Consider the following 25,024-nt stretch of genomic DNA (forward strand, 5'->3'; position numbering starts at 1 on the left):
CATTAAGGATCGTATCCTGCCAGCCGAATTGTATATCTCAAAAGTTAGCCGAATGAAGCTACAAACAGATTTAAGACAATGGGAAACATCCGAAAATTTTAAAATGTTTATACTAGTCGCCATAACGCTAGACAGAACAAGAGAACAAATCAAATTATTATAAAAAAGAAAACGAAGTGGAGTAACAAATCTTTAATCCTGAAAGGCGTTCAAAAATGGAACAAATTGCCCTCTTCAATGAGAATTTTTAACAGTTAAACTTTTAACTGACGAGTTTTTTAACTCTAAATTTTTAACGAGTTTTTGCTCGATCAACACAAGAAAGTACCCGTTAATAGACAAATAGGAGCCTTCAAATCCTATTTTACCTATGAAAACGAGCAGCCACAATTTGAAGATTATTATATTAATAACAATGCTGATTAATTTAACATTTTAGAGCATGTAGATATCTAATCTTAGGGTTATAGTCTGAGTAATTTACATGTTTCAAAAAAAGCACGTGCGACTAGTTAGCGTAAAAAACAGCCCACTAAGCTGGGGGGCAAACAGAACAGATCCCAATTTTGGTCGAATATTATCTTTCCATTGGTCGGGACCTAGACTAGGGCTATATTTGACGTTAGTGTTTCTTTCGAGGACCTTTACACAGCGTTCTACTATCTTGGATAAATTTTAGGCTTTTTGTTTCAGTTGAAAAGTTTTTGATTGCCGACTTCTCGGCCGTGTTCTACCTCTCAGCAGCAGCGTGGCTAGCTGGTTCAAGTGACGGGTTCCCAATGAGAACATATATCTACAAACTTGATCAAAATTATGTTCCCGGGCACTCAGTTGCAAAAGAATCTAGCAAGGAAAACGAGGCTGTCGACCGGAACAAACTCATCAGAGATGCCAAAGAAAACAATTTTTTTTACAAACTATGGAAGTAGCTACCAAGGAAGCGGGTGATACCCAACCTATGGAAGTAGCTACCAAGGATGCGGGTCGTACCCAACCTATAAAGTAGCTACCAAGGAAGCGGGTTGTACCCAACTTATGGAAATAGTTACCAAGGAAGCTGGTGGTACCCAACCTATGGAAGTAGCTACCAAGGAAGCGGGTCGTACCCAACCTAAGGAAATAGTTACCAAGGAAGCGGGTCGTACCCAACCTATGGAAGTAGCTACCAAGGAAGCGGGTCGTACCCAACCTATGGAAATAGTTACCAAGGAAGCGGGTTGTACTCAACCTATGGAAGTAGCTACCAAGAAAGCGGGTCGTACCCAACCTATAAAAGTAGCTACCAAGGAAGCGGGTCGTACCCAACTTATGAAAATAGTTACCAAGGAAGCGGATGGCACCCAACCTATGGAAGTAGCTACCAAGGAAGCGGGTCGTACCCAACCTAAGGAAATATTTACCAAGGAAGGGGGTGGCACCCAACCTATGGAAATAGTTACCAAGTAAGCGGGTTGTACCCAACCTATGGAAGTAGCTACCAAGGAAGCGGGTTGTACCCAACCTATGGAAGTAGCTACCAAGGAAGTGGATCGTACCCAACCTATGGAAATAGTTACCATGGAGCGGGTTGTACCCAACCTATGGAAGTAGCTACCAAGGAAGCGGGTTGTACCCAACCTATGGGAGTAGCTACCAAGGAAGCGGGTCGTAACCAACTTATGGAAATAGTTACCAAGGAAGCGGGTGGCACCCAACCTATGGAATTAGCTACCAAGGAAGCGGGCAGTACCCAACCTATGGAAATAGTTACCAAGGAAGCTGGTAGCACCCAACCTATGGAATTAGCTAACAAGGAAGCGGGTCTTATCCAACTTATGGAAATAGCTACCAAGAAAGCGGGTCGTACCCAACCTAAGGATATTGATACCAAGGAAGCGGGTGGCACCCAACCTAAGGATATAGATACCAAGGAGAATGGTGGCATCCAACGTAAAGAGATAGCTACCAAGGAAACGGGTCGTACCCAACCTATGGAAGTAAATACCAAGGAATTGAGTTGTACCCAACCTATGGAAATAGTTACCAAGGAAGCGGGGTGTACCCAACCTATGGAAGTAGCTACCAAGGAAACGGGTCGTACCCAACCTATGTAAGTAGCTACCAAGGAAGCGGGTCCTACCCAACTTATGGAAATAGTTACCAAGGAAGCGGGTGGCACCAAACCTATGGAAGTAGCTACCAAGGAAGCGGGTCGTACCCAACCTATGGAAATAGTTACCAAGGAAGCGGGTCATACCCAACCTATGGAAGTAGCTACCAAGGAAGCGGGTCGTACCCAACCTGTGGAAATAGTTACCAAGGAAGCGGGTGGCACCCAACCTATGGAAGTAGCTACCAAGGAAGCGGGTCGTACCCAACCTATGGAAGTAGCTACCAAGGAAGCGGGTCGTACCCAACTTATGGAAATAGTTACCAAGGAAGCGGGTCGTACCCAACCCTTGGAAATAGTTACCAAGGAAGCGGGTCGTGCCCAACCTATGGAAGTAGCTACCAAGGAAGCGGGTCGTACCCAACTTATGAAAAAAGTTACCAAGGAAGCTGGTGGTACCCAACCTATGGAAGTAGCTACCAAGGAAACGGGTCGTACCAAACCTATGGAAATAGTTACCAAGGAAGCGGGTGGCACCCAACCTATGGAATTAGCTACCAAGTAAGCGGGTCGTACCCAGCCTATGGAAGTAGATACTAAGGAAGCGGGTTGTACCCAACCTATGGAAATAGTTACCAAGGAAGCGGGTGGTACCCAACTCATGGAAGTAGCGTCCAAGAAATCAGCCAACATTCACCCGTTGGAAGTAGCTACTACGTGAGCGACGGGAATCCATCTTTTGGAAATAGCTACTACGGAATCGATGGTAATCCAACTTTTGGAAATAGCTTCAGTGGATTGGAAATTGGCTCAGGACGTGGATACTTGGGTTACTCGGATTGTGGAAGCGGATTTTCTGGAAGTGGAAGCGGAGGAATTGTGGACGACAGCAGTGGATACTTATCTGGCAGCCCGCGCCCAGATGTCAACGCTAAAAAACGCAAAATTATGTAAGATTGGCGTTGAAAGCGTTGAATTTATGTAAGATCTACGCTTGAGCGTAATCTTACATAAATTCAACGCATTCAACGCTAATCTTACATAATTTTGCGTTGAATTTTGGCGTTGATCTTACATATTTTGCGTTGAATTTTAGCGTTGATCTTACATAAATTCAACGCATTCAGCGCTAATCTTACATATTTTTGCGTTGAATTTTGGCGTAGATCTTACATATTTTGCGTTGAATTTTGGCGTTGATCTTACATACTTTGTGTTGAAATTTAGCGTTGATCATACATAAATTCAACGCATTCAGCGCTAATCTTACATATTTTTGCGTTGAATTTTGGCGTAGATCTTACATATTTTGCGTTGAATTTTGGCGTAGATCTTACATATTTAGCGTTGAATTTTAACGTAGATCTTACATAAATTCAACGCATTCAACGCTAATCTTACATAATTTTGCGTTGATTTTCTGCGTTGATCTTATATATTTAGCGTTGAATTTTAGCGTTGATCTTACATAAATTCAACGCATTCAGCGCTAATCTTACAGAATTTGCGTTGAACACTTGCGTAGATCTTACATATTTAGCGTTGAATTTTAGCGTAGATCCTACATATTTAGCGTTGAATTTAGCGTAGATTTTACATAATTTCAACGCATTCAACTCTAATCTTACATAATTTTGCGTTGAATTTTGAGTAGATCTTACAAATTTAGCGTTGAAATTTAGCGTAGATCTTACATATTTAGCGTTGAATTTAGCGTAGATCTTACATAAAATTAACGCATTCAACGCTAATCTTACATGATTTTGCGTTGAATTTTGGCGTAGGTCTTACATATTTTGCGTTAAATTTTAGCGTTGATCTTGCATAAATTCTACGCATTCAGCGATAATCTTACATAAATTTGCGTTGATTTTTGGCGTAGATCTTACATATTCAGCGTTGATATATAGCGTAGATCTTACATATTTAGCGTTGAATTTAGCCTAGATCTTACATAAATTCTTACTTTTTGGTGCTCTTTCATAGTGCAAAATCCATTTCAGGCCATTTTACGATTTCAAAACTTTTCCAAAATTTTTTTTCAAAAAATCAATTTTTTTTCACTGTTTCGACCCCTATACTGCAAAGGTGAGAAAATTGAAGCCAGCAAAAAATCACTTTTTAGTGCTCCTTTATAGTGCAAAATCCATTCCAGATCATTTTACGATTTCGAAACTTTTCAAGTTTTTTTTTCAATTAGGTCAGAAAAAAACATTTTTAGTGCTCTTTTATAGTGCAAAGTCCAATTCAGACCATTTTGCGATTAAAAATTTTTCAAGTTTTTTTCCAAAAAATTAATTTTTTACTGTTTCGATCCCCTATACTGCACAGGTGAGAAAAGTGAGGTCTGTAAGAAATAAGCTTTGAGTGTTCTCCTACGGTGCAAAAAACATTTCAGACCATTTTAGGAATTCAAATTTTTTTTCAAGACTTAAATGTTAAAATTTAAACTTTTCCCAGTACGCCTCACATGGTAAATGCGTTGAATACTTTGAATTTATGTAAGACCTACGCTAAATTCAACGCAAAATATAAAAGATCTACGCTTTATAAGGATTGCGGCTCTTAAGGAAACCCAGGTATTGCGGCACAATGATAGAAGAGGCGACAAGCAAGCAGTAGGTCAGTAGTTCGAGTCCCATACGCAATTGGAGATTAATAGATCAGGTGAACGCTTTGATTTTTTGAAAAATCAACGCTAAATTCAACGCTAAATATGTAAGATCTACGCTAATTTCAACGCTAAATATGTAAGATCTACGCTAATAATCAACGCTGAATATGTAAGATCTACGCTAAAAATCAACGCTAATTATGTAAGATCAGCGGCAACTAGCGTTGACAAGTCGGAAAACTCACCGCAATTTTCTGAAAAAAATTTGCGTTGAATGCGTTCAATTTTTGCCTTCAAAAACAACGCATTCAACGCAAAATTATGTAAGAAAATTGCGGTGAATTTTTCGACTTGTCAACGCTAGTTGCTGCTGATCTTACATAATTTTGGCCAATTTCCTTGCCCCGGGAGTGGTGAAACAGAGGATCCTGTTGATGGAAGCTTAATCGGAAACGGTATTGAACTGATAAACACGAATACCGGAGAAACAAGTAGAAACACTGCTCCTATAGATGTTACCTATAATTCTGCAAGTGCAGCGGGTGATGGTGTCCAAACAGATCCAGAACCGCTCCCGGAAAAAGTAACCTTTGGAGTTGGAGGAAGGAATATCGAAGACATACAAGTCAATGCAAGAGAAGACGAACAAACCATTTCAAGCAGCAAAATCTCAGTTGGCTTAACTCTTCCAGAAGTAGGTTCTGGCGGCAGGTCCAGAATACGACAATCTACTGGAACCGTGTCCAACTTATTTTTCTATCGTCAATTCAATTCTTCGGATGCATCGACGCTAAATGAAATTGTTGGTGATGGGGTCTTTGACGCTTTCTGGGGTTTCGTGGCAACCTTTTACAAAGTAGGATCTGTCCCAAGTGCCACCAACACTTTCCAAATTGTCCTTGCATGCGATGACAACTACGATAATACTGGAAGCGCTCGCTGTGTCTTATTGTCTTTCGTTTTTGTGCAGATGGACAATATCCAGACAAGTGATGGCCAGTACATTATAATCGGAGCTTTTGACAATTCAACTGGTGAGTCTTTGCATTTTGAAAATGATAAGCTTATTTCCATAATTCTGTGTATAAAGTTAATCAAGCTTGTGCAAGCAACTGCAGTGGGAAAAAAAATGAAAACTGCAACTCAACAAATTTTGATTTTTTTAATGAGTGAAACCTTCCTTTTTTCCAAGAGGAAGTTTGCAAATTTATTTTCTTTGAGGAAAATGTTTCTTGCTTCCCACTTGGCTTTGTTCCTCCACATATTTCTTCGGATAATGTTTCATTGATCAGATTGTACGATACAAGCATTTTACTTTTCTGATTACACTTATGAGAAACATCTGCGTAACACAATTGGAAAAAGGGCCTACTCTTGATTCTATTCTGCTCACTGTCGTCTGTCCATTCTCAACTTTATTTGGATGGCATAAAAGTTATCACAGACCAAAATATACACTCGTTGACAAAAGTATAAGCTCGAATCGTAATTTTGTTGGTTAAGGGCTTTTGTTTCTGAGAAGCCTTTTCTGCATTGTTCTGCTTTCCATTTGTTTCGAATTTTATACAATTCCACATAATTTTTTTGATATTTAGATGCTTTAATTTCTAGAATTATGAAAGAAAAAATTTGGATAGAAGTTTTAAAAAACAGTTGGATAGACAGTTGGCGCAGTGGAATAAGAAGTTGAGGGCATGAAGGAGGTAAGAGGTTCAAACCCATGTAAGGAAGCTTCTTTTTTGTGGGAATACTGAGAATGCGGTGAAAATAAATAATTCACCGAGAAAAGATGTACGAAATACGCGGTGAAAATTTTTTTTATCCCATTTCTTACAAAAATGCACCGCCCAACCTCGACCCGGGTTAAGTTTTCTAAACAAGACAGTATGTTGAGCTCAACGTGAAATTGTTTAACTTGATCATGAGACGCCCGTGTTTAAAATGCAAATATTTGCTAAAAATAGTGTAGACGTGATCAATTTGGAACATTTCACGCCGGGCTCAATTATTGCTTTGTACGGAAACTTCAAACATTTATATCCAGATTTCTTCTGGAATGGAGTTACTGATTGAAATTTTCTTTAATTTGGAGAAGTTAAAACTGTCGTGGTCGATAACACAGGTCAAAGAATTCAATATGTTGAATCTTGGGCAATGCCAGGCCTTCATGCTATCATTCTGACTGATGCCTTAGTTCCATTCTTCCCAGAAATGTGTCACATGCGCTTCTGCCAAAACCATGTGTCAAAATTTGGGTAGAATGAAAGGAACAACACCTCTGAAGATATTTCCATTGTGTATATTTTGTGCATCTTTCTGATGTCTGAATTCTTTTTCCGCTTCTGAACATTGTTTCCAATTGCCGCTTTTGATCCGCTTCATTATGTCCTGGAAGAGTCTGATTGTTCCAAGTTCAGTTTTGATTTCTCTTTGTATCACCAATTCAGTCTAAGTGAATTAGATGTTATTGATTGCGAAAGCACACTCGGTCGTTGTCAGATTCGTCTCCGCCCAAAACCCTTTCTGCTAAAAGCATCTTTTACTTCAAGTCAAATTCGAAACCCATTAGAGCTATCGCCCATCTTGTGATTCTAGCTGATGCTGTTTTCGGGATCTTTTCGTCTGGTGAAAAGAGATATTTGAGCCGCTTGCGGTCTGTCTCTAAGGTAAATCGTCTTCCAAGAAATTGTTTGTCTTGTGGCCACAGACAATTGCCAGTGCTTCACGCTCTATCATTGAGTAGTTTTGCTCCTCTGAGGCAAATTTACTTGTGGCATATATTAATGGATAACATTTTTGCGAAAGAACCCAGCCAACTGCTTTTTCAGAGGCATCAGTAGTTACTGTGACTTCAAAATTTTCCAAATTGTATAGGTGTATCAGGGCGTTAGCAAAAAATTTGTATTTTTTATATCTTCAGAGGCTTTTTGATGCCTTTTACCCCATGAGAAATTGCTATTTTTCATGTAAATCAGTGGTAGCATTTTTGTTGCAAAATGAGGAATCATTTTTCCTCAAAAGTTTGTTAGCCCAACTAACGACTCGAGTTGTTTGTTGTTAGTTGGTGCTTTTGCATTTTTTCAACATGTTTGTGATCTGGTGCTAATTCCTCCTTTAAAATGGAGTATCCCAAAAAATTAGCGCTATTGAATAGTTTTTAAATAGATTTTTTCTCATTAAAAGTGAAATTTTTCTCACGTAGTCAATTCTTGGTTGCAAGAAATCTCTTGTCGAACTGCTCCTAGTTAATTCCATAGACCAACACATCGTCTTGAAATATCACAACACCTTTGATTCCCTGGAATGATGATTCGATGCAATTCTGGACGATTGAAGAAGAGTTCAATCTCCGAGGTAGTCGGACATCTTGAACAGTCCCTGATGTGCTGATTTTGCATATGTCTTTTGCCTCTTAGTCAAGTTCATTTTGATAACAGGCATCTGCGAGTGTCAAAGTATGAGGCCCCATATAGGTTGTGGAAGATCGTCTCCATGTCTGGTATTGGGTAGTCCTTATCCATGACCTTGCCATTGATATGCACTTTCAAGTCCACTCAAAGTCGAAGTTCGCCACTCGTCTTTCACTGCCACACCACTGGCGATGCATTAATGACACCTCCTGGCTGTATCGGTTCATTTATGCCCTGTCTGACCATCTGTTCCAGCTTCTCTGTTGTTTTGTCGTGAAAAGGTAGAGGTTTTTTCTGGCTTTGCAGATCATCGGTTCTGATCCTGGTATCAGCTTCATATGAGTTTTGTAACCCTTCACAGCAAGTAACTGTTTGGTTGCAATATTGTTCTTGCCGTGCTTGGGTAGAAGGTCTCTACCAAGTATTCCAAATTCAGACTGCACAACTGTTATTTGATTTTGTGTGTGCCTCTTTCCGTTCTACGCAAAGTCACCAGTATGTGATTACAGAAGCATTAATTGATGATCATCATAAGCTTCGAGATGTTTTATCTTACCATCTAACTGAGGTTTACCAATCTCAGTCCATGTTTTTGATATCACTGATATCTGCACTTGTGTTGTCTACTTGAAATTTTTATATGCAGTTATTTTTTGACATATATTCCGCTGTCGCAGACATGCTAAAGATGTTTTCTTTAGTATAAAAATTTCTCATATCCGATGCTGGAGATGCGTGCTCTGAGGAAATATTTTTTTCTTTCAAAAGTTTTTCTGTTTACCTGAATTTGATTGGGGTTTGCTTCTACGCATTTTTGAGAAGTGTCCCACCTTTTCCCTGGTGTAGCGTTCGTTACTTAGCGCTGGACATGACGTACTAGAATGTGGCTTAACTCCATATCTAGTGTACATATTGTTGCTTTTATTAGCCTCAAATTTTAATTTGGTTTTCGAAAGATGTTTTTGAAGTTGTAACCAACTTCTTCTTTCGCAGTAAAAGGCTTATTAACTGATGAAAAAGTTGCGTAAGCCATTTCTTTACTTAGGAACTCTAAGTTCTCGGTCATTTCATTAACCAACATTGGTTCTGCTTTAATATCGTCTATTAGTCTAAGTTTTGCTTCAGGGCCCCTCAAACCTCATAAGCTTTATTTTCACCAACTCCTCTTCGGGATTGGCCGCTCTTTTGAGTTTTTCGAAGTCACAATAGCGTGCTTCTTTGAAACAATCTAGTAAATTGTCGTCTGATCCCCCTTCACTTTGTATTACCGACAGAAATTTAGCTCTCTTTTTAGGGGAAATATAATTTTGAATTGCCAATCCGATGTCTTTTTACTGAGTTTATCAAATTCTTAGGACTCCTTAGGCTTCTAAGTCTAATAATTGCATCTTGCCTGCACATACTAAGAACGAAATTGGTTACCTGTAGGTGCAGGTTTAGTACTATTGGTGTTGATCTCGTCCTCTTTCTTCTCTGTGCGAAATTTCGCCACACAAGACAATCCACGTAGTAGCTGCTTCTGCATTCTGTAGTTCCAAAAGTTGCCTGTCTGCAGGTGGTCTGGACACAATTATATTGTTCGAAAACATGGTTCAAGGAATTATTTTAAATAAAATAGGAACTAAAAGTATACAAAATTTAGCGTATTTATAGTAGTTATCTGTTCGAAAATATACAGAGAAAATTTCGATCAGCTATATTTTCTTGATTGACGTGTGAATAGATCTTAGTTCCGAATCCCGGAGGTGATTTTCTATTTTCACTAACAGTTCATGAGAATCATGATACAATCCAATTCATTAGTGGAGGTCGGCTGATGTTAGAACCAGGTTTCTATGGGTGGGAGAGTTTACTTTTGACATCTGATTCATAGGTCAATAAAATGATGATAGCGCCAAAACAAAATCAGATTTGAGTTTTGTTTTTTGGCCATTACTTATCGACATAGCAGCTAAGTTCGTCAGGTAAGTTCTTCTTTCATTCTTTGAAACCTTTATAAATAAAACTTCTAAGTTTCTTGATTTTTCTTTGAAACCATCACAAAAACTCGACAATCTTACATTAATTTCTTAAGAACAAAACCAAAGCAAAAGAATTTTTTCCGGTTTTCGAATTGTGAAGCTGATATCTAATTGCTCGCAAGGAAACTTAAAAAATTATATTGTGATTTTGCATGCCTCTCCCTCAACGCAAACTCTCCTCTAACTTTTTTCACTGAAAATATTAAATATTTTTATATGGGACGAAACAACATGATTTTTACTTTTATTCCAGGTTTGAACTTCACGGTTTTAACCCCTCCCCCCATATGCCCTATTTTATTACTGAACATTTTATGTTTACTGAAAATCGATAACTTTTGCCTTTATTTCAGGTGATGTAAGCAACATGATGTTTACTTTTATTCCAGGTTTGAACTTCACGGCTATAACCCCCTCCCCCCATATGCCCTATTTTATTACTGAACATTTTATGTTTACTGAAAATCGATAACTTTTGCCTTTATTTCAGGTTTGAACTTCACGGCTTTTACGCCAGATGCAACTTTGTTGACGGCCATTATGTCGGACCCGGGTCGAATGTCCTCCCTAAAATCGTCCCATTTTGATGTAAGAACGGGGAGTAATTTTTCTATGGGGGGTAAATTGATGTAAGAGTGTGAGGGTAATTTGTTCGGAGGGGTAAAATGATGTAAGAGTTGGACTGCAATGGGAGGACTTTTAAGGAATTACCCCCTCTGACTGAAATTGCTATGTAAGAGTGGGCTGCAATGGGCTGCAATGGGAGGACTTTTAAGGAATTAACACCCCTGACTGAAATTGCCATGCAAGAGTGGGCTGCAATGGGAGGACTTTTCAGGAATTACCCCCCTGACGGAAATTGCCATGTAAGAGTGGGCTGCAATGGGCTGCAATGGGAGGAGTTTTCAGGAATTACCCCCCATGACTGAAATTGTCATGTAAGAGTGGGCTGCAATGGGATGCAATGGGAGGACTTTTAAGGAAATACCCCCCATGACTGAAATTGTCATGTAAGAGTGGGCTGCAATGGGCTGCAATGGGAGAATTTTTAAGGAATTACCCCCCATGACTGAAGTGGCCATGTAAGAGTGGGCTGCAATGGGAGGACTTTTAAGGAATTACCACCCTAACGGAAATTGCCATGTAAGAGTGGGCTGCAATGGGCTGCAATGGGAGGAGTTTTCAGGAATTACCACCCTAACGGAAATTGCCATGTAAGAGTGGGCTGCAATGGGCTGCAATGGGAGGAGTTTTCAGGAATTACCCCCATGACTGAAATTGTCATGTAAGAGTGGGCTGCAATGGGATGCAATGGGAGGACTTTTAAGGAATTACCCCCCATGACTGAAATTGTCATGTAAGAGTGGGCTGCAATGGGAGGATTTTTAAGGAATTACCCCCCATGACTGAAGTTGCCATGTAAGAGTGAGCTGAAATGGGCTGCAATGGGAGGAGTTTTCAGGAATTACCCCCCATGACTGAAATTGTCATGTAAGAGTGGGCTACAATGGGCTGCAATGGGAGGACTTTTAAGGAATTACCCCCATGACTGAAATTGCCATGTAAGAGTGGGCTGCAATGGGCTGCATTTGGAGAACTTTTAAGGAACTACCCCCTGACTGAAATTGCCATGTAAGAGTGGGCTGCAATGGGCTGCAATGGGAGGATTTTTAAGGAATTACCCCCCATGACTGAAATTGCCATGTAAGAGTGGGCTGCAAGGGGGGGTAAATTGGTGTAAGAGTGAGGGGGTAATTTGTCCAGAGGGGGTAAAATGAGGTAAGAGTTGGGCTGCCAAGGGGGGTAAAGTGGTGTAAGAGTGAGGGGGTAATTTGTTAAGAGGGTGTAAAATGATGTAAGAATTGGGCTGCCAAGGGGGTAAAAATGTGTAAGAGTGAGAGGGTAATTTGTCCAGTGGGGGTAAAATGAGGTAAGAGTTGGGCTGCCAAGGGGGGGGGGGGAAATGGAATAAGAGTTAGGGAGTAGTTTGTTCAGAGGGGGTAAAATGATGTAAGAGTTGGGCTGCCGAGGGGGTTAAAGTGGTGTAAGAGTGAGGGGGTAATTTGTTCAGAGGGGGTAAAATGAGGTAAGAGTTGGGCTGCCAAGGGTGGTAAAAGGGTGTAAGAGTGAGGGGGTAATTTGTTCAGAGGCCTAAAATGAGGTAATAGTTGGGCTGTCAAGGGGGGTTAAATGGTGTAAGAGTGAGGGGGTAATTTGTTCAGAGGGGGTAAAATGATGTAAGAATTGGGCTGCCAAGGGGGGTAAAATTGTGTAAGAGTGAGGGGGTAATTTGACCAGAGGGGGTAAAATGAGGTAAGAGTTGGTCTGCCAAGGGGGGTAAAATGGTGTAAGAGTTAGGGGGTAGTTTGTTCAGACGGGGTAAAATTATGTAAGAGTTGGGCTGCCGAGGGGGGTAAAATGGTGTAAGAGTGAGGGGGTAATTTGTTCGGGGGGGGGGGGGGAAATGATATAGGAGTTGGACTGCCAAGGGGTTAAAATGGTGTAAGAGTGAGGGGGTAATTTGTTCAGAGGGTGTAAAATGAAGTAAGAATTGGCCTGCCAAGTGGGGTAAGAATGTGTAAGAGTGAGGGGGTAATTTGTCCAGAGGGGGTAAAATGAGGTAAGAGTTGGGCTGCCAAGGGGGGTAAAATGGTGTAAGAGTGAGGGGGTAATTTGTTCAGAGGGGGTAAAATGATGTAAGAGTTGGGCTGCCAAGGGAGGTAAAATGGTGTAAGAGTGAGGGGGTAATTTGTTCAGAGGGTGTAAAATAATGTATGAATTGGGCTGCCAAGGAGGGTAGAAATGTGTAAGAGTGAGGGGGTAATTTGTCCAGAGGTGGTAAAATGAGGTAAGAGTTGGGCTGCCAAGGGGGGGTAAAATGGAGTAAGAGTGAGGGGGTAATTTGTTCAGAGGGGGCAAAACGATGTAAGAATTGGGCTGCCGAGGGGGGTAAAGTGGTGTAAGAGTGAGGAAGAGTGAGGGGGTAATTTGACCAGAGGGGGTAAAATGAGGTAAGAGTTGGTCTGCCAAGGGGGGTAAAATGGTGTAAGAGTTAGGGGGTAGTTTGTTCAGACGGGGTAAAATTATGTAAGAGTTGGGCTGCCGAGGGGGGTAAAATGGTGTAAGAGTGAGGGGGTAATTTGTTCAGGGGGGGGGGGGAAATGATATAGGAGTTGGACTGCCAAGGGGGGTAAAATGGTGTAAGAGTGAGGGGGTAATTTGTTCAGAGGGTGTAAAATGAAGTAAGAATTGGCCTGCCAAGTGGGGTAAGAATGTGTAAGAGTGAGGGGGTAATTTGTCCAGAGGGGGTAAAATAAGGTAAGAGTTGGGCTGCCAAGGGGGGTAAAATGGTGTAAGAGTGAGGGGGTAATTTGTTCAGAGGGGGTAAAATGATGTAAGAGTTGGGCTGCCAAGGGAGGTAAAATGGTGTAAGAGTGAGGGGGTAATTTGTTCAGAGGGTGTAAAGTAATGTAAGAATTGGGCTGCCAAGGAGGGTAGAAATGTGTAAGAGTGAGGGGGTAATTTGTCCAGAGGTGGTAAAATGAGGTAAGAGTTGGGCTGCCAAGGGGGGGGGGGTAAAATGGAGTAAGAGTGAGGGGGTAATTTGTTCAGAGGGGGTAAAACGATGTAAGAATTGGGCTGCCGAGGGGGGTAAAGTGGTGTAAGAGTGAGGGGGTAATTTGTTCAGAGGGGGTAAAATGAGGTAAGAGTTGGGCTGCCAAGGGGGGAAAAATGGTGTAAGAGTGAGGGGGTAATTTGTCCAGAGGGCTAAAATGAGGTAATAGTTGGGCTGCCAAGGGGGATAAAATGGTGTAAGAGTGATGGGTAATTTGTTCAGAGGGGGTAAAATGAGTAAGAATTGGGCTGTCAAGGGGGGGGGGGTGAAACTGTGTAAGAGTGAGGGGGTAATTTCTCCAGAGGGGGTAAAATGAGGTAAGAGTTGGGCTGCCGAGGGGGGTAAAATGGTGTAAGAGTGAGGGGGTAATTTGTTCAGAGGGAGTAAAATGAGGTAAGAGTTGGGCTGCCAAAGGGGGTAAATTGGTGTAAGAGTGAGGGGGTAATTTGTCCAGAGGGATAAAATGAGGTAATAGTTGGGCTGCCAAGGGGGGTAAAATGGTGTAAGAGTGAGGGGGTAATTTGTTCAGAGGGGGTAAAATGATGTAAGAATTGGCTTGCCAAGGGGGGGGGGGGTAAAATTGTGTAAGAGTGAGGGGGTAATTTGTCCAGAGGGGGGTAAAATGAGGTAAGAGTTGGGCTGCCAAGGGGGGTAAAATGGTGTAAGAGCGAGGGGAAATTTGTTCAGTGGGGGTAAAATGATGTAAGAGTTGGGCTGCGAAGGGGGGTAAAATTGTGTAAGAGTGAGGGGATAATTTGTCCAGAGGATGTAAAATGAGGTAAGAATTGGGCTGCCAATGGGGGTAAAATGATGTAAGAGTGAGGGGGTAATTTGTTCAGAGGGGGTAAAATCATGTAAGAGTTGGGCTGCCGAGGGGGGTAAAATGGTGTAAGAGTGAGGGGTTAATTTGTTCAGAGGTGGTAAAATGAGGTAAGAGTTGGGCTGCCAAAGGGGGTAAATTGGTGTAGGAGTGAGGGAGTAATTTGTCCAGAGGGGTAAAATGAGGTATTAGTTGGGCTGCCAAGGGGGGTAAAATTGTGTAAGAGTGAGGGCGTAATTTGTCCAGAGGGGGTAAAATGAGGTAAGAGTTGGGCTGCCAAGGGGGGTAAAATGGTTTAAGAGTGAGGGGGTAATTTGTCCAGAGGGCGTAAATTGAGGTAAGAGTTGGGCTGCCAAGAGGGGTAAAATGGTGTAAGAGTGGGGGGTAATTTGCTCAGAGGGGGTAAAATGATGTAAGAGTTGGGCTTCCAAGGGGGATAAAATGGTGTAAGAGTAAGGGGGTAATTTGTTCAGAGGGGGTAAAATGATGTAAGAATTGAGCTGCCAAGGGGGTTAAAATGGTGTGAGAGTGAGGGGTAATTTGTCCATAGGGTGTAAAATGAGGCAAGAATTGGGCTGCCAAGGGGGGTAAATTGGTGTAAGAGTGAGGGGTTAACTTGTCCAGAGGGGTAAAATGAGGCAAGAGTTGGGCTGCCAAGGTGGTTAAAATGGTGTAAGAGTGAGGGGGTAATTTGTTCAGCGGGGGTAAAATGATGTAAGAGTTGGGCTGCCAAGGGGGGTAAAATGGTGTAAGAGTGAGGGGGTAATTTGTTCAGAAGGGGTAAAATGATGTAAGAGTTGGGCTGCCAAGGGGGTAAAATTGTGTAAGAGTGAGGATGTAATTTGTCCAGAGGGGGTAAAATGAGGTAAGAAATGGGCTGCCAAGGGGGGTAAAATGATGTAAGAAAGAGGGGGTAATTTGTTCGGAGGGGGTAAAATGATATAAGAGTTGGGCTGCCAGGGGGGTAAAATGGTGTAAAAGTGAGGGGGTAGTTTGTTCAGAGGGTTTAAAATGATCTAAGAATTGGCTTGCCAAGTGGGGTAAAATTGTGTAAGAGTGAGGGAGTAATTTGTCCAGAGGGGGTAAAATGATGTAAGCGTTGAGCTGCCAAGGGGGGTAAAATGGTGTAAGAGTGAGGGGGTAATTTGTCCAGAGGGGGTAAAATGAGGAAAGAGATGGGCTGCCAAGGGGGGTAAAAGGGTGTAAGAGTGAGGGGGTAATTTGTTCAGAGGGCTAAAATGAGGTAATAGTTGGGCTGTCAAGGGGGGTAAAATGGTGTAAGAGTGAGGGGTTAATTTGTCCAGAGGGGTAAAATGAGGCAAGAGTTGGGCTGCCAAGGTGGTTAAAATGGGGTAAGAGTGAGGGGGTAATTTGTACAGAGGGAGTAAAATGATGTAAGAGTTGGGCTGCCAAGGGGGGTAAAATGGTGTAAGAGTGAGGGGGTAATTTGTTCAGAAGGGGTAAAATGATGTAAGAGTTGGGCTTCCAAGTGGGTAAGATTGTGTAAGAGTGAGGATGTAATTTGTCCAGAGGGGGTAAAATGAGGTAAGAGTTGGGCTGCCAAGGGGGGTAAAATGATGTAAGAAAGAGGGGGTAATTTGTTCAGAGGGGGTAAAATGATATGAGTTGGGCTGCCAGGGGGGTAAAAGGGTGTAAGAGTGAGGGGGTAATTTGTTCAGAGGGCTAAAATGAGGTAATAGTTGGGCTGCCAAAGGCGGTAAAATGGTGTAAAAGTGAGGGGGTAATTTGTCCAGAGGGGTAAAATGAGGCAAGAGTTGGGCTGCCAAGGTGGTTAAAATGGGGTAAGAGTGAGGGGGTAATTTGTACAGAGGGAGTAAAATGATGTAAGAGTTGGGCTGCCAAGGGGGGTAAAATGGTGTAAGAGTGACGGGGTAATTTGTTCGGAGGGGGTAAAATGATGTAAGAGTTGGGCTGCCAAGGGGGGTAAAATGGTGTAAGAGTGAGGGGGTAATTTGTTCAGAAGGGGTAAAATGATGTAAGAGTTGGGTTGCCAAGGGGGTAAAATTGTGTAAGAGTGAGGATGTAATTTGTCCAGAGGGGGTAAAATGAGGTAAGAAATGGGCTGCCAAGGGGGGTAAAATGTTGTAAGAAAGAGGGGGTAATTTGTTCGGAGGGGGTAAAATGATATAAGAGTTGGGCTGCCAAGGGGGGTAAAATGGTGTAAGAGTGAGGGGGTAGTTTGTTCAGAGGGGTTAAAATGATCTAAGAATTGGCTTGCCAAGTGGGGTAAAATTGTGTAAGAGTGAGGGAGTAATTTGTCCAGAGGGGGTAAAATGATGTAAGCGTTGAGCTGCCAAGGGGGGTAAAATGGTGTAAGAGTGAGGGGGTAATTTGTCCAGAGGGGGTAAAATTAGGAAAGAGATGGGCTGCCAAGGGGGGTAAAAGGGTGTAAGAGTGAGGGGGTAATTTGTTCAGAGGGCTAAAATGAGGTAATAGTTGGGCTGCCAAGGGGGGTAAAATGGTGTAAGAGTGAGGGGTTAATTTGTCCAGAGGGGTAAAATGATGTAAGAGTTGGGCTGCCAAGTGGGTAAAATTGTGTAAGAGTGAGGATGTAATTTGTCCAGAGGGGGTAAAATGAGGTATGAGTTGGGCTGCCAAGGGGGGTAAAATGATGTAAGAAAGAGGGGGTAATTTGTTCAGAGGGGGTAAAATGATATGAGTTGGGCTGCCAGGGGGGTAAAAGGGTGTAAGAGTGAGGGGGTAATTTGTTCAGAGGGCTAAAATGAGGTAATAGTTGGGCTGCCAAAGGCGGTAAAATGGTGTAAAAGTGAGGGGGTAATTTGTCCAGAGGGGTAAAATGAGGCAAGAGTTGGGCTGCCAAGGTGGTTAAAATGGGGTAAGAGTGAGGGGGTAATTTGTACAGAGGGAGTAAAATGATGTAAGAGTTGGGCTGCCAAGGGGGGTAAAATGGTGTAAGAGTGACGGGGTAATTTGTTCGGAGGGGGTAAAATGATGTAAGAGTTGGGCTGCCAAGGGGGGTAAAATGGTGTAAGAGTGAGGGGGTAATTTGTTCAGAAGGGGTAAAATGATGTAAGAGTTGGGCTGCCAAGGGGGTAAAATTGTGTAAGAGTGAGGATGTAATTTGTCCAGAGGGGGTAAAATGAGGTAAGAAATGGGCTGCCAAGGGGGGTAAAATGATGTAAGAAAGAGGGGGTAATTTGTTCGGAGGGGGTAAAATGATATAAGAGTTGGGCTGCCAAGGGGGGTAAAATGGTGTAAGAGTGAGGGGGTAGTTTGTTCAGAGGGGTTAAAATGATCTAAGAATTGGCTTGCCAAGTGGGGTAAAATTGTGTAAGAGTGAGGGAGTAATTTGTCCAGAGGGGGTAAAATGATGTAAGCGTTGAGCAGCCAAGGGGGGTAAAATGGTGTAAGAGTGAGGGGGTAATTTGTCCAGAGGGGGTAAAATTAGGAAAGAGATGGGCTGCCAAGGGGGGTAAAAGGGTGTAAGAGTGAGGGGGTAATTTGTTCAGAGGGCTAAAATGAGGTAATAGTTGGGCTGCCAAGGGGGGTAAAATGGTGTAAGAGTGAGGGGTTAATTTGTCCAGAGGGGTAAAATGATGTAAGAGTTGGGCTTCCAAGTGGGTAAAATTGTGTAAGAGTGAGGATGTAATTTGTCCAGAGGGGGTAAAATGAGGTATGAGTTGGGCTGCCAAGGGGGGTAAAATGATGTAAGAAAGAGGGGGTAATTTGTTCAGAGGGGGTAAAATGATATGAGTTGGGCTGCCAGGGGGGTAAAATGGTGTAAGAGTGAGGGCGTAATTTGTCCTGAGGGATAAAATGAGGTAATAGTTGGGCTGCCAAAGGCGGTAAAATGGTGTAAAAGTGAGGGGGTAATTTGTCCAGAGGGGTAAAATGAGGCAAGAGTTGGGCTGCCAAGGTGGTTAAAATGGGGTAAGAGTGAGGGGGTAATTTGTACAGAGGGAGTAAAATGATGTAAGAGTTGGGCTGCCAAGGGGGGTAAAATGGTGTAAGAGTGAGGGGGTAATTTGTCCTGAGGGATAAAATGAGGTAATAGTTGGGCTGCCAAAGGCGGTAAAATGGTGTAAAAGTGAGGGGGTAATTTGTCCAGAGGGGGTAAAATGAGGAAAGAGATGGGCTGCCAAGAGGGGTAAAATGGTGTAAGAGTGACGGGGTAATTTGTTCGGAGGGGGTAAAATGATGTAAGAGTTGGTCTTCCAAGGGTTTGAAATGGTGTAAGATTAAGGGGGTAATTTGTTCAGAAGGGGTAAAATGATGTAAGAGTTGGGCTGCCAAGGGGGTAAAATTGTGTAAGACTGAGGATGTAATTTGTCCAGAGGGGGTAAAATGAGGTAAGAAATGGGCTGCCAAGGGGGGTAAAATGATGTAAGAAAGAGGGGTAATTTGTTCGGAGGGGGTAAAATGATATAAGAGTTGGGCTGCCAGGGGGGTAAAATGGTGTAAGAGTGACGGGGTAATTTGTTCGGAGGGGGTAAAATGATGTAAGAGTTGGGCTGCCAAGGGGGGTAAAATGGTGTAAGAGTGAGGGGGTAATTTGTTCAGAAGGGGTAAAATGATGTAAGAGTTGGGCTGCCAAGGGGGTAAAATTGTGTAAGAGTGAGGATGTAATTTGTCCAGAGGGGGTAAAATGAGGTAAGAAATGGGCTGCCAAGGGGGGTAAAATGATGTAAGAAAGAGGGGGTAATTTGTTCGGAGGGGGTAAAATGATATAAGAGTTGGGCTGCCAAGGGGGGTAAAATGGTGTAAGAGTGAGGGGGTAGTTTGTTCAGAGGGGTTAAAATGATCTAAGAATTGGCTTGCCAAGTGGGGTAAAATTGTGTAAGAGTGAGGGAGTAATTTGTCCAGAGGGGGTAAAATGATGTAAGCGTTGAGCTGCCAAGGGGGGTAAAATGGTGTAAGAGTGAGGGGGTAATTTGTCCAGAGGGGGTAAAATTAGGAAAGAGATGGGCTGCCAAGGGGGGTAAAAGGGTGTAAGAGTGAGGGGGTAATTTGTTCAGAGGGCTAAAATGAGGTAATAGTTGGGCTGCCAAGGGGGGTAAAATGGTGTAAGAGTGAGGGGTTAATTTGTCCAGAGGGGTAAAATGATGTAAGAGTTGGGCTGCCAAGTGGGTAAAATTGTGTAAGAGTGAGGATGTAATTTGTCCAGAGGGGGTAAAATGAGGTATGAGTTGGGCTGCCAAGGGGGGTAAAATGATGTAAGAAAGAGGGGGTAATTTGTTCAGAGGGGGTAAAATGATATGAGTTGGGCTGCCAGGGGGGTAAAATGGTGTAAGAGTGAGGGCGTAATTTGTCCTGAGGGATAAAATGAGGTAATAGTTGGGCTGCCAAAGGCGGTAAAATGGTGTAAAAGTGAGGGGGTAATTTGTCCAGAGGGGGTAAAATGAGGAAAGAGATGGGCTGCCAAGAGGGGTAAAATGGTGTAAGAGTGACGGGGTAATTTGTTCAGAGGGGGTAAAATGATGTAAGAGTTGGGCTTCCAAGGGTTTGAAATGGTGTAAGATTAAGGGGGTAATTTGATCAGAGGGGGTAAAATTATGTAAGAATTGGGCTGCCAAGGGGGTTGAAATGGTGTAAGAGTGAGGGGTAATTTGTCCAGAGGGTGTAAAATGAGGTAAGAATGAGGTAAAATGGGGGTAAAATGGTGTAAGAGTGAGGGGTTAATTTGTCCAGAGGGGTAAAATGAGGCAAGAGTTGGGCTGCCAAGGTGGTTAAAATGGTGTAAGAGTGAGGGGGTAATTTTTTCTGCGGGGGTAAAATGGTGTAAGAGTTGGGCTGCCAAGGGGTTAAAATGGTGTAAGAGTGAGGGGGTAATTTGTTCAGAAGGGGTAAAATGATGTAAGAGTTGGGCTGCCAAGGGGGTAAAATTGTGTAAGAGTGGGGATGTAATTTGTCCAGAGGGGGTAAAATGAGGTAAGAGTTGGGCTGCCAAGGGGGGTAAAATGATGTAAGAAAGAGGGGGTAATTTGTCCTGAGGGATAAAATGAGGTAATAGTTGGGCTGTCAAGGGCGGTAAAATGGTGTAAAAGTGAGGGGGTAGTTTGTTCAGAGGTGTTGAAATGATGTAAGAATTGGCTTGCCAATTGGGGTAAAATTGTGTAAGAGTGAGGGGGTAATTTGTCCAGAGGGGGTAAAATGATATAAGCGTTGAGCTGCCAAGGGGGGTAAAATGGTGTAAGAGTGAGGGGGTAATTTGTCCAGAGCGGGTAAAATGAGGAAAGAGATGGGCTGCCAAGAGGGGTAAAATGGTGTAAGAGTGACGGGGTAATTTGTTCGGAGGGGGTAAAATGATGTAAGAGTTGGGCTTCCAAGGGGTTGAAATGGTGTAATATTAAGGGGGTAATTTGATCAGAGGGGGTAAAATTATGTAAGAATTGGGCTGCCAAGGGGGTTAAAATGGTGCAATAGTGAGAGGGTAATTTGTTCAGAGGGGGTAAAATGATGTAAGAGTTTGGCTGCCAAGAGGGGTAAAATGATGTAAGAGTGAGGGGGTAATCTTTTCAGAGGGGGTTAAATGATGTAAGAATTGGGCTGCCAAGGGGGGTAAAAATGTGTAAGAGTGAGGGGGTAATTTGTCCAGAGCGGGTAAAATGAGGAAAGAGATGGGCTGCCAAGAGGGGTAAAATGGTGTAAGAGTGACGGGGTAATTTGTTCGGAGGGGGTAAAATGATGTAAGAGTTGGGCTTCCAAGGGGTTGAAATGGTGTAATATTAAGGGGGTAATTTGATCAGAGGGGGTAAAATTATGTAAGAATTGGGCTGCCAAGGGGGTTAAAATGGTGCAATAGTGAGAGGGTAATTTGTTCGGAGGGGGTAAAATGATGTAAGAGTTGGGCTTCCAAGGGGTTGAAATGGTGTAAGATTAAGGGGGTAATTTGATCAGAGGGGGTAAAATTATGTAAGAATTGGACTGCCAAGGGGGTTAAAATGGTGTAAGTGTGAGGGGTAATTTGTCCAGAGGGTGTAAAATGAGGTAAGAATGAGGTAAAATGGGGGTAAAATGGTGTAAGAGTGAGGGGTTAATTTGTCCAGAGGGTAAAATGAGGCAAGAGTTGGGCTGCCAAGGTGGTTAAAATGGTGTAAGAGTGAGGGGGTAATTTGTTCAGCGGGGGTAAAATGATGTAAGAGTTGGGCTGCCAAGGGGGGTAAAATGGTGTAAGAGTGAGGGGGTCATTTGTTCAGAAGGGGTAAAATGATGTAAGAGTTGGGCTGCCAAGGGGGTAAAATTGTGTAAGAGTGAGGATGTAATTTGTCCAGAGGGGGTAAAATGAGGTAAGAGTTGGGCTGCCAAGGGGGGTAAAATGATGTAAGAAAGAGGGGGTAATTGGTTCAGAGGGGGTGAAATGATATAAGAGTTGGGCTGCCAGGGGGGTAAAATGGTGTAAGAGTGAGGGGGTAATTTGTCCTGAGGGATAAAATGAGGTAATAGTTGGGCTGCCAAGGGCGGTAAAATGGTGTAAAAGTGAGGGGGTAGTTTGTTCAGAGGTGTTAAAATGATGTAAGAATTGGCTTGCCAATTGGGGTAAAATTGTGTAAGAGTAAGGGGGTAATTTGTTCAGAGGGGGTAAAATGATATAAGCGTTGAGCTGCCAAGGGGGGTAAAATGGTGTAAGAGTGAGGGGGTAATTTGTCCAGAGGGGGTAAAATGAGGAAAGAGATGGGCTGCCAAGAGGGGTAAAATGGTGTAAGAGTGACGGGGTAATTTGTTCGGAGGGGGTAAAATGATGTAAGAGTTGGGCTTCCAAGGGGTTGAAATGGTGTAAGATTAAGGGGGTAATTTGATCAGAGGGGGTAAAATTATGTAAGAATTGGGCTGCCAAGGGGGTTAAAATGGTGCAATAGTGAGAGGGTAATTTGTACAGAGGGGGTAAAATGATGTAAGAGTTGGGCTGCCAAGAGGGGTAAAATGATGTAAGAGTGAGGGGGTAATTTTTTCAGAGGGGGTTAAATGATGTAAGAATTGGGCTGTCAAGGGGGGGGGGGGGGTGAAATTGTGTAAGAGTGAGGGGGTAATTTGTCCAGAGGGGGTAAAATGAAGTAAAAGTTGGGCTGCCAAGGGGGGTAAAATGATGTAAGAAAGAGGGGGTAATTTGTTCAGACGGGTAAAATGATGTAAGAATTGGCTTGCCAAAGGGGGTAAAATTGTGTAAGAGTGAGGGGGTAATTTCTCCAGAGGGGGTAAAATGAGGTAAGAGTGGAGCTGCCAAGGGGGGTAAAATGGTGTAAGTGTGGGGGGGGAATTTGTCCAGAGGGGGTAAAATGAGGAAAGAGTTGGGCTGCCAAGAGGGGTAAAATGGTGTAAGAGTGAGGGGTTAATTTGTTCAGAGGGGGTAAAATGATGTAAGAGTTGGACTGCCAGGGTGGGTAAAATGGTGTAAGAGTGAGGGGGTAATTTGATCAGAGGGGGTAAAATGATGTAAGAGTTGGGCTGCCAAGGGGGGTAAAATGGTGTAAGAGTGAAGGGGTAATTTGTTCAGAGGGGGTAAAATGATGTAAGAATTGGGCTGCCAAGGGGGTTAAAATGGTGCAATAGTGAGAGGGTAATTTGTACAGAGGGGGTAAAATGATGTAAGAGTTGGGCTGCCAAGAGGGGTAAAATGATGTAAGAGTGAGGGGGTAATTTTTTCAGAGGGGGTTAAATGATGTAAGAATTGGGCTGTCAAGGGGGGGGGGGGTGAAATTGTGTAAGAGTGAGGGGGTAATTTGTCCAGAGGGGGTAAAATGAAGTAAAAGTTGGGCTGCCAAGGGGGGTAAAATGATGTAAGAAAGAGGGGGTAATTTGTTCAGAGGGGGTAAAATGATATAAGAGTTGGGCTGCCAGAGGGGTAAAATGGTGTAAGAGTGAGGGGTTATTTTGTCCTGAGGGATAAAATGAGGTATTAGTTGGGCTGTCAAGGGGGGTAAAATGGTGTAAGAGTGAGGGGGTAATTTGTTCAGACGGGGTAAAATGATGTAAGAATTGGCTTGCCAAAGGGGGTAAAATTGTGTAAGAGTGAGGGGGTAATTTCTCCAGAGGGGGTAAAATGAGGTAAGAGTGGAGCTGCCAAGGGGGGTAAAATGGTGTAAGAGTGGGGGGGTAATTTGTCCAGAGGGGGTAAAATGAGGAAAGAGTTGGGCTGCCAAGAGGGGTAAAATGGTGTAAGAGTGAGGGGTTAATTTGTTCAGAGGGGGTAAAATGATGTAAGAGTTGGACTGCCAGGGTGGGTAAAATGGTGTAAGAGTGAGGGGGTAATTTGATCAGAGGGGGTAAAATGATGTAAGAGTTGGGCTGCCAAGGGGGGTAAAATGGTGTAAGAGTGAAGGGGTAATTTGTTCAGAGGGGGTAAAATGATGTAAGAGTTGGACTGCCAGGGTGGGTAAAATGGTGTAAGAGTGAGGGGTAATTTGTTCAGAGGGGGTAAAGTGATGTAAGAGTTGGACTGCCAGGGTAGGTAAAATGGTGTAAGAGTGAGGGGGTAATTTGTTCAGAGGGGGTAAAATGAGGTAAGAGTTGAGCTGCCAAGGGGGGTAAAATGGTGTAAGAGTGGGGGGGGGGGTATTTTGTCCAGAGGGGGTAAAATGAGGAAAGAGTTGGGCTGCCAAGAGGGGTAAAATTGTGTAAGAGTGAGGGGGTCATTTGTTCAGAAGGGGTAAAATGATGTAAGAGTTGGGCTGCCAAGGGGGTAAAATTGTGTAAGAGTGAGGATGTAATTTGTCCAAAGGGGGTAAAATGAGGTAAGAGTTGGGCTTCCAAGGGGGGTGAAATGGTGTAAGAGTAAGGGGGTAATTTGTTCAGAGGGGGTAAAATGATGTAAGAGTTGGGCTGCCAAGGGGGTTAAAATGGTGTAAGAGTGAGGGGGTAATTTGTTCAGAGGGGATAAAACGATGTAAGAGTTGGGCTGCCAAGGGGGGTAAAATGGTGTAAGAGTGAGGGGGTAATTTTTTCAGAGGGGGTTAAATGATGTAAGAGTTGGGCTGCCAAGGGGGGTAAAATTGTGTAAGAGTGAAGGGGTAATTTGTCCAGAGGGGGTAAAATGAGGTAAGACTTGGGCTGCCAAGGGGGGTAAAATGGTGTAAGAGTGAGGGGGTAATTTGTTCAGAGGGTGTAAAATGATGTATGAATTGGGCTGCCAAGGGGGGTAAAATTGTGTAAGAGTGAGTGGGTAATTTGTCCAGAGGGGGTAAAATGAGGTAAGAGTTGGGCTGCCAAGGGGGTAAAATGATGTAAGAGTGAGGGGGTAATTTGTTCAGAGGGGGTAAAATGATGTAAGAGTTGGGCTGCCAAGTGGGGTAAAATGGTGTAAGAGTGAGGGGGTAATTTGTTCAGAGGGGGTAAATTGATACAAGAGTTTGGCTGCCAAGGGGGTAAAATGGTTTAAGAGTGAGGGTGTAATTTGTTCAGAGGGGGTAAAATGATGTAAGAGTTGAGCTGCCAAGGGGGGTAAAATGGTGTAAGATTGAGGGGGTAATTTGTTCAGA

At 43.0% G+C, this 25,024-nt stretch overlaps 1 protein-coding gene across 1 annotated transcript in view; it reads left to right on the top strand.

The window, feature by feature from the left end:
- The first annotated feature begins 2,126 nt into the window (after nucleotides 1–2,126).
- LOC142354101 (uncharacterized) overlaps nucleotides 2,127–25,024 on the top strand; it is a 55,424-nt gene continuing 32,526 nt past the window's right edge. The window contains exons 1-4 of the mRNA XM_075406372.1: nucleotides 2,127–2,650; nucleotides 2,722–2,996; nucleotides 5,126–5,737; nucleotides 10,488–10,492. Of these exons, the coding sequence (XP_075262487.1) occupies nucleotides 2,127–2,650; nucleotides 2,722–2,996; nucleotides 5,126–5,737; nucleotides 10,488–10,492 (1,416 nt within the window). The remainder of the gene's footprint in view (nucleotides 2,651–2,721; nucleotides 2,997–5,125; nucleotides 5,738–10,487; nucleotides 10,493–25,024) is intronic.

The sequence above is a fragment of the Convolutriloba macropyga genome, chromosome 15 (assembly GCF_964194025.1).
Source record: "Convolutriloba macropyga chromosome 15, txConMacr16.3, whole genome shotgun sequence".
NCBI classification, from domain to species: domain Eukaryota; kingdom Metazoa; phylum Xenacoelomorpha; order Acoela; family Convolutidae; genus Convolutriloba; species Convolutriloba macropyga.